The sequence below is a fragment of the Anomaloglossus baeobatrachus genome, chromosome 2, assembly GCF_048569485.1.
Source record: "Anomaloglossus baeobatrachus isolate aAnoBae1 chromosome 2, aAnoBae1.hap1, whole genome shotgun sequence".
Lineage (NCBI taxonomy): Eukaryota > Metazoa > Chordata > Amphibia > Anura > Aromobatidae > Anomaloglossus > Anomaloglossus baeobatrachus.
In genome coordinates this window covers 30,166,358-30,180,204 of record NC_134354.1, presented here as the reverse complement: position 1 = coordinate 30,180,204, position 13,847 = coordinate 30,166,358, and the positions used below count along the sequence as shown (strand labels likewise).

At 51.5% G+C, this 13,847-nt stretch overlaps 1 protein-coding gene across 1 annotated transcript in view; it reads left to right on the top strand.

Annotated features, from left to right (window-relative positions):
• Nucleotides 1-443: 443 nt before the first annotated feature.
• Nucleotides 444-13,847, top strand: part of LOC142290892 (interferon-induced GTP-binding protein Mx-like) — a 78,775-nt gene continuing 65,371 nt past the window's right edge. The window contains 3 exon segments of the mRNA XM_075334958.1: nucleotides 444-513; nucleotides 604-638; nucleotides 12,321-12,438. Of these exon segments, the coding sequence (XP_075191073.1) occupies nucleotides 462-513; nucleotides 604-638; nucleotides 12,321-12,438 (205 nt within the window). The 5' untranslated portion in view covers nucleotides 444-461.

Sequence of the window (13,847 nt, the reverse complement as noted above, 5' to 3'; positions counted from 1 at the left end):
TGGGACGAACATCCCGCCCACCTCCTTCCTTCCTCATTACGGGCGGCCGCAGGTGAGGTTCCTCGTTCCTGCGGTGTCACACGGAGCGATGTGTGCTGCCACAGGAACGACGAACTACATCGCCCAAATATCAGCAACGATAATTGGGAATAGGGGGGATGTCACTGATGAGTGATTTTGAACGTTTTTGCGACGATGCAAAATCGCTCCTAGGAGTCACACACAACGAGATCGCTAAAGCGGCCGGAGGTGCGTCACAAATTCCATGACCGCAATAAGATCGCTGTAGCGAAATCGTAGCGTGTAAAGCGGCCTTTAGTCTCAGGTTAGGCTTATTTTAGTTTGGGTCCGTACTGTAAAAAATCTTTTATCACTCAAACATTCCATATTATAAGTAAGGGAGAGTACGGGCCACCATTAAAAAATGTATTTTATTTCAGTACCCCAGGAATCCTCCAGTCATGGCAAAGAAAACGCCGAAGATGCCAAATGTCAGACCGGGGTTTAATCCAGGTATATATGGGTGCTTCATGTATTAACACTTCCATATATGTGATGTTTAGTTCTACTTATCATCTTCTCATATTTACATTTTTTTTTCAGGATTCTCAAATTTCCTTCTCCCGCCAAACGCTACGGTAAGTGAAAAAGTACGGCAAAATCATTTTTAACCCTAGAATGCATACCTGGGGCCTCGCAGGCCTGCTAGGTTACTTGTTTTCTATGGTTGATTTCTATGGTTGCGCGTTCTAGGGTTAAGGACCACGGATTCACTATATGACCAACAGCATGTGGACTTCTGAGCAGCACGTCTGTATGAGCTTGTTGGATAGAGTCTTGCCACATGAATGGGACATTTTTACCTTTATAGCCAATAGAAATTTTGGTCATCCCTTGATGTTGGATGAAAGTCTTCGCAATCAATCAGGGTTTAATATTTATACTAAAATATATATGTTGAATATGGTTAAGGTCAGTACCACAGATGGGCAAACCCGCAGGTGTTCAGTTTCGGCGGGTCCAGTCGAACATATATAAAAAACTCCGGTTCGGTTCTGCATGGATACCAAACCCCATAAAAGTCTATTCTGCTGTAAAATGGTGATAGAAAGAGCTACGGGGATGCGAAGCAGGACCGTTATACTTACCGAGTCTCCCGCGTGGCTATCACTCTGCTTCTGGGTCCACTCAATAAATCTCACACATATTTATTGCTTTCTCCACCCACTGTCAGTCCCGCAATCTGTGATTGGCTGCAGTCAGACCGCTCCCCCACCCTATGTAACAGCATCTGTGATTGGTTGGAAACACACGTTGTCTGCCTCCCTATAGTGGTGTAAAAATAAATACATTTAAAAAATGGTGTAGAGTTCCCTCACATTGTGATACCCAGCACAGAAAAAGCATATGGCTACAGGCTGCAGCCCCTAGCCGTGCACTTATCTTGGCTGCGTATTAAAATAAGAGGGACCCCATGCGGCTTTTTAAATTATTTAAAGAAATAATTTTTAAAAATGGCATGCAGTCCCGCCCCAATTTTGATACCCAGCCATGATAAAGCCTGACAGCTGGGAGCTGGTATTCTCAGGTTGAGGAGGCCTATGGTTATTGGCCCTCCCAGCTTAAACATAGCAGCCGGCAGCCAGATTTGTCGCATTTATCATTTGCGACAATTTTGGTTCTTTACCCGATTCATCCTGATTTTCCTGGTGCGGTGGCAATCTGGGTAATGTAATGCCTGCTTTACATGAAACGATCTATCGTGCGATAGATCGTCGGGGTCAAGGTTTTTGTGACGCACATCCGGCATCGCTTGCGACGTCGGCCAGTGTGACACCTCCTAGCGACGCAGTATCGCTCACAAATCGTGAGTCGTGTACTCGTCGCTAGGTTTCATAAAATTGTTTATGAAACATGGCGCCGGTTGTTCATTGTTCCCGTGGCAGCACACGTCGCTCCGTGTGACACCACGGGAACGATGAACATCACTTACCCGCGTTCCGCGGCTCCCACCGGCTGAGGGCCGGCCGCCGTGTGACGTCGCTGTGACGCTGAACATCCCTCCCACTTTAGGAAGTGGATGTTCGCCGCCCTCAGCGACGTCGCACGCGTGGCAAGTGCGTGTAATGGGGGTTTACGACTTTGTGCGCCATGGGCAATCAATTGCCCGTGACACAAACGACGTGGGCGGTTATGATCACTCGTGCAATCGCACGATAGATCGTAACTTGTAAAGCCCGCATAAGGATTTAATGACAGCTCATAGCTGCCATCAAGCCCTAGATTAGTAATAGGTACTGGTCTGAGACCCCCCATTACTAATCCTGTAAGTGAAAAGAAATAAACAGAAACACTGAAAAAATCCTTTATTTAAAATAAAATACAAAAACTCACCCTCTTCAATTTATTTACAACCAAAACACTCAGGTCTGACGTAGTCCACACGAGGTCCTACAACAATCTGGCTCTGCTACATACTGAAGTGGACACATTAGAAAACATGACCGCCCACTTCAGGCAGACACTGAATGAGACGTAGATGTAAGTGGTGACATCACTGACTTTACCTGCGGTCATAACTGAAGGTTCCCATGGTACCCCACCTGTGACCGCAGGTAAACTCACCTCAAGTGAACTCATTGAACTCAGTGACGTCACCTCAGGTGAACTCATTGAGTTCAATGAAACCTGCATCTCCTGGCAGAAAACTGCATTTTTATTGCCAAGAGATGCAGATTTCGTCCTTAAATTTATACACCAAATTCTTGCACCAATACTGCATCTTCTGACAAAAAAAAAATGCATCAAAATGCAATGCGGTTTTTATGTGGTATTTTGCCAGGAGATGCATGTTTGGTGCAAAAATTTGGTGTATGAATTCCAGAACAAAAACTGCATCTCCTGGCAAAAAAATGCAGTTTAGGTTTTCTGCCAGGAGATGCAGATTTGGTGAAGAAATGTCTTCCCCAGATTTCTACAGCAATTTTGCATCTCCTGGCAGAAAACCACACTGAAACAGCATCAAAATAGCGGTTTTTGTGCGGTTTTCTGCCAGGGGATGCAGTCTTGGTGCTGGAATTTATACACCAAATTCCTGCAACAAATCTGTATCCCTTGGCAAAAAAATGCATCAAAACCGAACTGCGTTTTGATGCGGTTTTTTTTGCCAGAAGATGCACTTTTGGTGAAGGAATTAGGTGTAAAAATTGCAGCACCGATTCTGCATCTCTTGAAAAAAAAAATGTGGTTTTCGGCCAGGAGATGCAGGTCTCATTGAACTCAATGAGTTCACCTGAGGTGAGGTCACTGAGTCCAATGAGTTTACCTGAAGCGAGTTTACCTGCGGTCACAGGTGGGGTACTTTATGAACCTCCAGCTGTGATCACAGCTAAAGTCAGTGACATCACCGCTCACAGCTGCCGCTCAGCGAGTCAGGACTTGATTTTCCCAAACTCTTTACTCCACGTCTTTATGGTCCTGAATTTGTCCACAAAGGAAAAATTATGCTGAAACAAGGAAAGGTCACGTTCCTTTTTAGATGTCACTGTTATGGCTGTATTATGCTCCCTGAAAGGGCAAAATATGCTTTACAAGCCCTCTGTGTCCAGTCGGCTGGCTATATAGGCATTTACTGTTAAAGAAAATGGAATAAGGGTAATTCTGGTGTATAGAAAAGTTACTTAATTTCAAAATGTTTGTGTAATTAAAAAAAGCAGTGACCAAATGCTACTTCATCCACCTAACATTTCTTTAGTCATTATTTAGTGCAAAAATTACAATGTTAACAAATAACAATGTTCTTAGCTACTGGCTATTGTGTTACTGCTGCTGGATATTGTGTCATTGCTGCTGGCTGTTGTGTCATTGCTGCTGGCTATTGTGTTACTGCTGCTGGCTGTTGTGTTATTGCTGATGGCTGTTGTGTCACTGCTGCTGGCTGTTGTGTCATTGCTGCTGGCTCTTGTGTCATTGCTGCTGGCTCTTGTGTCATTGCTGCTGGCTGTTGTGTCACTGCTGCTGGATATTGTGTCACTGCTGCTGGATATTGTGTCACTGCTGCTGGCTGTTGTGTCACTGCTGCTGGCTGTTGTGTCACTGCTGCTGGCTGTTGTGTTACTGCTGCTGGTTGTTGTGTCACTGCTGCTGGCTGTTGTGTCACTGCTGCTGGCTGTTGTGTTACTGCTGATGGCTGTTGTGTCATTACTGCTGACTGTTGTGTCATTGCTGCTGGCTGTTGTGTTACTGCTGCTGCCTGTTGTGTCACTGCTGCTGGATATTGTCTCACTGCTGCTGGATATTGTGTCACTGCTTCTGGCTGTTGTGTCACTGCTTCTGGCTGTTGTGTCACTGCTGCTGGCTGTTGTGTCACTGCTGCTGGATGTTGTGTCACTGCTGCTGGCTGTTGAGTTACTGCTGCTGGCTGTTGTGTTACTGCTGCTGGCTGTTGTGTTACTGCTGCTGGATGTTGTGTCACTGCTGCTGGCTGTTTTGTCACTGCTGCTGGCTCTTGTACTGCTGCTGCCTGTTGTGTCACTGCTGCTGGATGTTGTGTCACTGCTGCTGCCTGTTGTGTCACTCCTGCTGGATATTGTCTCACTGCTCCTGGCTGTTGTGTCACTGCTGCTGGATGTTGTGTCACTGCTGCTGGCTGTAGAGTTATTGCTGCTGGCTGTAGAGTTACTGCTGCTGGCTGTTGTGTTACTGCTGCTGGCTGTTGTGTTACTGCTGCTGGCTGTTGTGTCACTGCTGCTGGATATTGTCTCACTGCTCCTGGCTGTTGTGTCACTGCTGCTGGATGTTGTGTCACTGCTGCTGGCTGTAGAGTTATTGCTGCTGGCTGTAGAGTTACTGCTGCTGGCTGTTGTGTTACTGCTGCTGGCTGTTGTGTTACTGCTGCTGGCTGTTGTGTCACTGCTGCTGGATGTTGTGTTACTGCTGCTGGCTGTTGTGTTACTGCTGCTGGATGTTGTGTCACTGCTGCTGGCTGTTGTGTTACTGCTGCTGGATGTTGTGTTACTGCTGCTGGATGTTGTGTCACTGCTGCTGGCTGTTGTGTTACTGCTGCTGGATGTTGTGTCACTGCTGCTGGCTGTTGTGTTTATGCTGCTGGCTGTTGTGTTTATGCTGCTGATGTTGTGTCACTGCTGCTGGCTGTTGAGTTACTACTGCTGGATGTTGTGTCACTGCTGCTGGATGTTGTGTCACTGCTGCTGGCTGTTGTGTTACTGCTGCTGGCTGTTGTGTTACTGCTGCTGGCTGTTGTGTCACTGCTGCTGGCTGTTGTGTTACTGCTGCTGGCTGTTGTGTTTATGCTGCTGATGTTGTGTTACTGCTGCTGGCTGTTGTGTCACTGCTGCTGGCTGTTGAGTTACTACTGCTGGATGTTGTGTCACTGCTGCTGGCTGTTGCATCACTACTGCTGGATGTTGTGTCACTGCTGCTGGCTGTTGTGTTACTGCTGCTGGCTGTTGTGTTACTGCTGCTGGCTGTTGTGTTACTGCTGCTGGATGTTGTGTCACTGCTGCTGCCTTTTGTGTCACTGATGTTTTGTGATACTATAGATACACCTTTAAAAGTACATTTGTGCCCTATCCACAGCATTGCTGAGGAATGTCTCATTACTGGGGTCCCATCGCTGGTCCATTTAAACTACAAAAAAAATGTTTAAAGTGAACACTGAGAGATCTCAGTGGGACCACCAGTATTTTTCATGCATCGATCCCTTTTATGGGGCATTTTTCGGGGCTGACCGTGGCATACTTTTGTCCACTTGATAATTGTTTAAATGGATGAGGCTACAAGCTCTTCTATGGCCCGAAGATTGAATCCTGAGGACAAAGGGAACAAGAACAAGGGGGGAACCTTAAGGACATGATCTGGGCCTGCAGCGTCTTTCCAGTCTAATTATAGAAAACTAACAAGGAAAGTCGGTGATTGTAGTAAAATCCATGCACTTCCCTCTGGTTGAGCAGCCTGCTTGTGGTCCCTCTCCCTCGCCGGCTGCCTACCAGGCCAGCTGTTCGCGGAAATTTGGAAAAAAATAACTGATGATGTTTTTGTATTGACGGATGTTACAGATGAAAGGAAAAACCACCAAAGAACCATAAGAGTATAAGAGGCCCCAAACTCTGACCCCTTGCCATAATCGGTGAGAGTGTGCTGCCCCCGTGCCAGCAGCCGGCGCTACTCGGGTCCGGGCCTTCAGGGGTGGTGGCTCGAGGGTCTCGCGGACACGCTGAATAAATGGGGGGACGTAGATGTACGGGCTGGGCCATAGTAAGTTCGTGACACCACCCACGGTGTGTGGTGAGGTGGGACACCACCGCTGCTGTTATGGTGGACCTGGGGGAGATATTGTGCAGCAAGTTGTTAACCCCTCCGTGGGCAGGGATGGTGGTCCCGGGACCCGGTGACTCAGTGCAGGTGGCGGGTGACCCCAGGGGGTGCTGGTGTACTCACTGTTAGGAAAACACACAAGTCTCTGGTAAACCAAGGTGATGGTGGCCGGTGCCGCTGCCGGTTGCGTTCGGGTCCCCCACCAGGCTGGTGGTCTCTATCATTTTCCTGCACTGCTTTGTGTAAGGTGGACTTTCCTAGTGTGAAACTCAGGAGTCCGCTCCCGACTGGATGTGGCCTAAGGAGCCGTGCCCGCAGACGCTGGCCCGTGGGATCTATGGGCCCTGGCGGTGACCTCTTATCCCTAATTGGTGGACTGTTGTCTTCAATGAGGGACTTTGGGTGGGACAGGACCTCTGTTCCTGGCCTCAATCGGTGAATTATCCAGTCCGCTTGGTTCCGGTTTCTGGCTTCAGGGTCCGAGTACCCTCCTTTGTGCTACGAATTCCGGGTCGGTTCCCCGTGTCGGTACCGGCGGGCTACAAACCTGTCCCGGTCCACCTTGGTTCCATCGAGCTGTCTTCCCGTCTCCTGCTGACGGAGACCACCGTCTGCCTCCTAGCCAGTGGCACCAGGGCTCCTACCCTGTTACCGTCCAACTTGCACTTCCCTGCTGGAGCTACACCTAGCTCCAGCCCACACTCCTCTCCAAACTGAACTTCAAAACTCAACTGTCTATTTTCCTGCCCCGGGCTGTCTGGACCCCTGGGTGGGCGTGTCCCAACCGCCTGGTCACGCCCACTGGTGTGTCTATCTTTCTCTAAGGGTTTGTGACTAGGGTTTTGGTTGGCTGTGTGTTTCCTAGTGAGGGAACGGTGTAATTGTGACACCCTGGATTAGCCAGGTAGTCACAGATTGGCCCTTACATAACACCCGTCCCCTAAAAAGGTGTCACCAGCCACCCTTAAAACGCTAGTCACCTCCCTCAGGTTTTGATGGACACACCAGGAGGCGTGCCCAGGCAGTTGGACATGCCCACTGAGGAGTTCACAGCTCCTGAGGCAGGAAAAAACAGTTAGATTAAGGCCTGCAACACACATCCATAGAAAACGTGCGTGTTTGGTCCGTTTCTGTATATATCGGAGACACGGCCAAACGTGCACCAATGTTATTTAATGTTTGAGGACACATGTGCGTTTTTCATTAAGGTCCGTGGGTCCATGTGCGTGCTACGTTTGTGTCTCCGTTTTGCACGGAAGCATGTCCGTTTTCAGCACGCAGTATGGACCCAATGAAAGTCAATGGGTCTGTGTGCACGTCCGAGTGACACGGACGCATCTCTGTTTGCTCCCTGTACGTTTTGTGCTTTTTTTCATGTGATGTCGGTCTTTTTTCTTTTTCTGTTCCGTTCTCTCCCTCAGTCCGTCAGTCGGTCGGTCTCTCTCTATGTCTGTCGGTCGGTCTCTCTGTCTTATCTGTCCCTCTCGCTGTCTGTCGGTCAGTTCACCCCCCACTCTCATACTTACCGCTCCCCGATCTCCGGCGCGGCGCTGCACTGCTGTTATTAAAACTCCGGCGGCTTTTACTATTTTGAAAAAGCCGGCCGCTCATTAATCAATCTCGTATTCCCTGCTTTACCCGCCCACAGGCGCCTGTGATTGGTTGCAGTCACACACGCCCACCACGCTGAGTGACAGCTGTGTCACTGCACCTAATCACAGCAGTCGGTGGGCGTGTCTATACTGTGCAGTAAAATAAATAAATAAATAAAAAAACCGGCGTGCGGTCCCCCCCCATTTTAATACCAGCCAGATAAAGCCATACGGCTGAACGCTGGAATTCTCAGGATGGGGAGCCCCACGTTATGGGGAGCCCCCCAGCCTAACAATATCAGTCAGCAGCCGCCCAGAATTGCCGCATACATTATATGCGACAGTTCTGGGACTGTACCCGGCTCTTCCCGATTTGCCCTGGTGCGTTGGCAAATCGGGGTAATAAGGAGTTATTGGCAGCCCATAGCTGCCAATAAGTCCTAGATTAATCATGTCAGGCGTCTCCCCGAGAAACCTTCCATGATTAATCTGTAAATTACAGTTAAAAAACACACACACACCCGAAAAAATAATTTATTAAAAATAAAAAACACTAACAAAGTCCCTCATCACCAATTTATTAACCCCGACAAAGCCCTCCATGTCCGGCATAATCCACAGACCTCCAGCGTCGCTTCCAGCTCTGCTGCATGAAGGTGACCGGAGCTGCAGAATACACCGCCGCTCCTGTCAGCTCCACGCAACAAATGAGGTGAGTAGCGCGATCAGCTGAGCTCAGGATTATTAGCTCAGGTCCAGGATTATTTACAAGCCCGAAAGTTATTGGGTGACCTGCAAGTTCTCAGCCATGTTTACATAACTGGGTAATCAACGGGAACATCAACTAAATCCCAACGGGGACGGGCAGTATGGTAGCCGGGAACTGCTACCTACTCAACATTCTTCTTCTTTAAACAGCAATCTTGTGGCGCAGCTGCCGTTGCTGCCGCTCCCAGTACAGGGCATGGACGATGTGCTCCCCTTCCTGCCCAGGAGCCAGGCTCACTCGGATGCCCCCGGCGCCGATTACGACAGGACTCGCACTCTGCCGTGGGCCCCACTGCTCAGTGGCCTGCTCCTCCTCTCTGCAGGGGCACTCCGGTCGCTCCACAGCCGGGACTGGGTACTTGGGAGCGACTAGCGTCGCTGCTGCGGTCGACTTCTGGGCGAGGATCGCCTCCGTTGCGGCCGGGTGGACTGCCGGAGCCGTCGTCATCTCCCTTGCGGCCAGGCCCGGGGCCGGATGGGATGTCGTCAGCGGTGCCAGAGCGATGGTGACGGTAAGGCCTGAGGGCCCAGCAGCTGGGTCCTCCCCCGTAGATGGTACGGGCTTTGCTGCCTCGGACTGGGGCAGCGAGTCGGTTGGGGCGTTGGCTGTGGGCACGGGCGACTAGGGAAACGGCGTGGTGGATGGGAGCAGGCCGGGCCCCTCAGCCCTCTTTTTGCTGGGCAGTTTCGCTTTCCGACTGCGTGCTTTGCTGCACGGCCATGTTCCCAGGGGGCGGGGCTTCGGCTTTTGTGCCCTTTCTGCCGGGGAAGAAGACTCTGGCGGGAATCTTCGTGCCAGAAGATGGCGGATTCTGCAAATTTCGCAACAGATCACCGCTGACTTCAACTTCAAGGCGCACTTCACTAGGTAAGTGATTAGGTAAGTATCCTGTTCGTGACGCCAGAAGAGTCGATGTGTACTTCCCCGCGCTCGGCTGCAGCCGAGCCGCTCGGATCTGGGCTCGTTGGTGGGTGGCTCGAGCGCCTCCGGACCCGGGGTCACTTCGCTCTGAAAGGGTGCTGGAGCTACTTAGGGGGGTGGTAAGTAGGTGTATGGCCAGAGCCTTGTTTAAGTTCGTGACGCCACCCACGGGATGTGGTGAAGGTGTAGACACCACCGCTGCGGTTACGCGGCACCCCGGGGGAGATGGTTATGCAGAAAGATGTTAACCCCTCCGTGGGCAGGGGTGATGGCCCAGGGACCCGTTGGGGAGAAGTAGCTGGGCGGTGCAGGGCGGTGCGCGGCCGGATGGCACTGTTGTACTCATGGTTATTGACACACACAAGTCTCTAGTAAACAAAGTTGATGGTGGTCGGTGCCCGCAGCCGGCTGCGTCTGGTCCCCCACCCGGTTCGGTGGTCTTTGCCTTTCTCCTGCATCGTGTAGTGTATGTGTAGACTGCCAGCGCTTCAGCGACGGGAATCCGCTCCCCGGCTTTGTGGATGTCGGGAGAGCCCTTTGCCCGCAGACGCTGGCCCGTGGGATCTCTCTGCCTGTGCGGTGGCTTTCTATCCCCCTCGGTGGGCTGTTGTCTTCAGTCGGGACTTGGGTGGGAAAGGACCTATAGTCCAGACCCCAATCAGTTAATTAACTCAGGCCAGTGGATTCTGGACCTCATTTCAGGGTCTGAGAACCCCCCTGTGTGCTCTGGTTTCCGAGTTGGTTCTCCGGGTCGGTACCGGCGGGCCACTACCCTGTCCCGGTCCACCACGGTTCCACCGAGCCGTCTTCCCGGCTCCTGCAGGCTAAGGTCACCGTATGCCTCCTAGCAAAGGTACCAGGGCTCTGACCCTGGCACCTGTCAGACTGCTGCAGACCTGCTACACAGGCCTGCTTCCACTCTCCTTCACTCCTGTCACTTATCTACTCACTGACTGACTGCTCTGACTTAGGCTAAGTTCACATTTCCGCTAAAATGTATCAGTCACAATCCGCTGCTCTTGTAAACAACGGAATCCGTTTAGCGGATTCCGCTGCTCCCATAGACTTATATGAGCAGCGGATTGTGACTGATTATGCTGCGTTGCACCCTCCGCCCGACTGATCAGTCGTGGAACGACTGACCGCCGGGCGGGAGGAACGCAGAGTGTAACGTTTTTTGAGCAGCGAGATCCGTCGGATTTCGCTGCGCATGCTCTCTGGCTTCCTGCACACGTCACCAGCTTTGGTTGGTTACCCGATATTTACCCTGGTTACGGTGCAAGGAGCCAGCGCTAAGCGGTGTAGGCCCGTAACCAAGGTAAATATCGGGTAACCAAGGTAAACATCGGGTGCTTTGCTGTTACCCGATATTTAGGCTGGTTACGTGTGCAGGGAGGCCGACACTTCCCCGCTCGGCCCCGCCCCCTCCCGCACTCCGCACATGTATGTACACACACACACACACACCTGTCCCCAGCCATGCAGACAAGCACTGCCACTGACACCCTCGTCTGGCCCCGCCCCCCGCTCGGCTCCGCCCGCTCCCGCACTACGCATGTGCACACACATACATACATACATACATACATGCATGCACACACACTCACACATGCACTCACCTGTCCCCAGCCATGCAGACCGCAGCACTTCCACTGACATCCTCAGCGCCTGGCCCCGCCCCCCGCTCGGCTCCGCCCCCTCCCGCATTCAGCATGTGTATACACACACTCACACACTCACACACTCACACACACACACACACACACACTCACCTGTCCTGCAGTCCCTGCGGCACTGACGTCCTCAGTGCCGCGGCCCCGCTCGGCTCCCCCCCCCCGAACTCCGCCCCCGCACACAACGGAATCCGACAAAGAATTCTGTTCTTTGTCATCCGTTGTACAGCGTTGTACAGCGCATCAGTCACATGCGTCAAGCGACGCATGTGACTGATACAAAACAACTGAAGTGTGAACTTAGCCTTACTGCACTGTGTTTTCTGCCTCAGGCCCTCTGAACTACTCGGTGGGCGTGGCCAACCTCCTGGCTCTGCCCCTCTGGTATGTCCATCAAGCACTGAGGGAGGTGACTAGGGTTTATGGTTTGGCTGATGTTACCTTGTGTGGGACTGGTGTTGTGCGGGGTGCTATCTGTGACTACCTGGCTAGTCCAGGGCGTCACACAGAGCACAGGAGCCAATGACAAACTCGTCTCAACTGCTGCACTCTGCATAAGAACCTTTGGCATCAACCAAGATGTGAAAGTAGCCACTGGTTAGCTTTAACCACGGGGGTCAAAAAGTACATGAAACTATACCATCAATGCACATTAGGATGAGCCAAATTTCTAGCAATGTTTGAGTACTTTATTGTGTTCTCGAATTTTGACCCTTTAGGAATGAATTAGGAGGGGGAGTCCACATACTCTTGGTCATACAGTGACTGGCACAGGCTGTAGGGTTGCATTAAGGGCTCCTTTAAAAAGCAACTATATGTCTCCATGGTGACAGACTACAAACAGACCCTGTGTAGTCAGATCCTGCAGTCACTCCGCTTCTCCTGACCCGTCTTCTTGATGACCTTGCATGGTTACAAGGATTGTTTATACTTCATGTAGAAACTGAGCATTCGCAAAATACACGTTATACCCATTTTATGGGACCATGAAATCAAAATTCATATTTTGTTTTCTTGACTCTTTTCCAGCAGGAATATCTAAATCAGCATCCAGCAGGACCAGGACCATTTGCAGCAGAACCAGCGCAGATCCATGGATTCCTCAAAAACATTAACCAACCCATGAGGCATTCAGCTTTTCATCAAGGTGTGGTCTGAATATTGATATGTCTAATATTGTAAACTTGGGACTGAAGCCACCCGGTGACTATGGCTGTGACACAGGGCAACGATCGCTCTATGCGGCAATGTGTCGCCCGTGGATAAGGGGTACTCAGATCCGGGCCACGGGGTCACTTCTGTGGGTATCACGGTGGCGTGACCCGGTCTGTGATCCCAGGATCCACAGTAAAAAGGGGTTAGGTAAGGGAGATTGTCCGTGACGCCACCCACGGTTGTGGTGAGGTTGTGACACCACCGCTGCTCTGGACGGGGATCCCGGGAGCGATGGTGTGGAGCAGCTAGGATGTTGTTTCCCCTCCGTGGGTAGGGGGGGTTTGTTGTCCCGGGGCCCGGTGATGGGGTAGGGATTGATGATGGCAGGCGGGTTGCGGGACCTGGTGAGGTGCAGGGTCGCGGGGGCAGCGCTGTGCCGCATGGCACGGTGGTACTCACTCAGCCCAATGATACACACAGTCTCTGCTGAAACAAACGGCTGGATGGACGGGTCCCACAGGCGGCTGCGGTGTTTTTCCCCTGACCCCAGGTTGGTAATGTCAGTCCTTTCTTGCACCTCCCGTACGCTCCTCCTGCGCTCCGGTTTCCAGCTGGCTCCCCGATTCAGTACCGGTGGGCCACCGCCCAGCCCCGGCTACCTATGGTTCCACCAACTGTCTGCCCGGCTCCCTGCAGACGGCCACTACCGTCTGCCTCACTCTCTGCTGCACGAGGGACCTAGGCTCCAACCTAGGCCCCAGTCTGCGTCTGCCTCTCTGCAGACCTCCTCTCTCTTCCTCTCCTAGACTTGACTGGACTTGTTTCCTGCCTCAGGCCAGCTAAACTCCTGGGTGGGCGTCTCCATCTCCTGACTCCGCCCACCTGGTGTGTCTGTCTGAGCCCGAGGAAAGGAATCAAGTTTCACTTGGGATGTCTGCTGTGAACTGCTGGGGGTGGGGGTGTGTGTGTGTTCTTACCTGTGGCCTCTGGCTTGTCCAGGGCGCCACAGCTACATCACAGGTGAAGGAGTCATATTGCGATTGTGACGGCGACCAGTATGTGGCAAACAAAAAAAACAAATCCAGGTGATTACACCTATTTGCTACTTGCTTGTCATGGTGCCTTGCAGGTCGCAATCCGATCCCATTCACCTGCATTACGATGAATTTTGTCTGGCAACCTGTGCCGTAACCACACTAGCCGTGTAGCCTCAGCCATAGTGATGGAGACTTTTTGGTACTTAATTCCAAAGGATAGGTGATAATTGACAGAATAATGGGAGTAGGGGGGACATATTATTGGTGCAACCACAGGAGCCCAAGAGGTACGGATAGGGATGGACATATTATTGGTGCAACCACAGGAGCCCAAGAGGTACGGGTAGGGGTGGACATATCATTG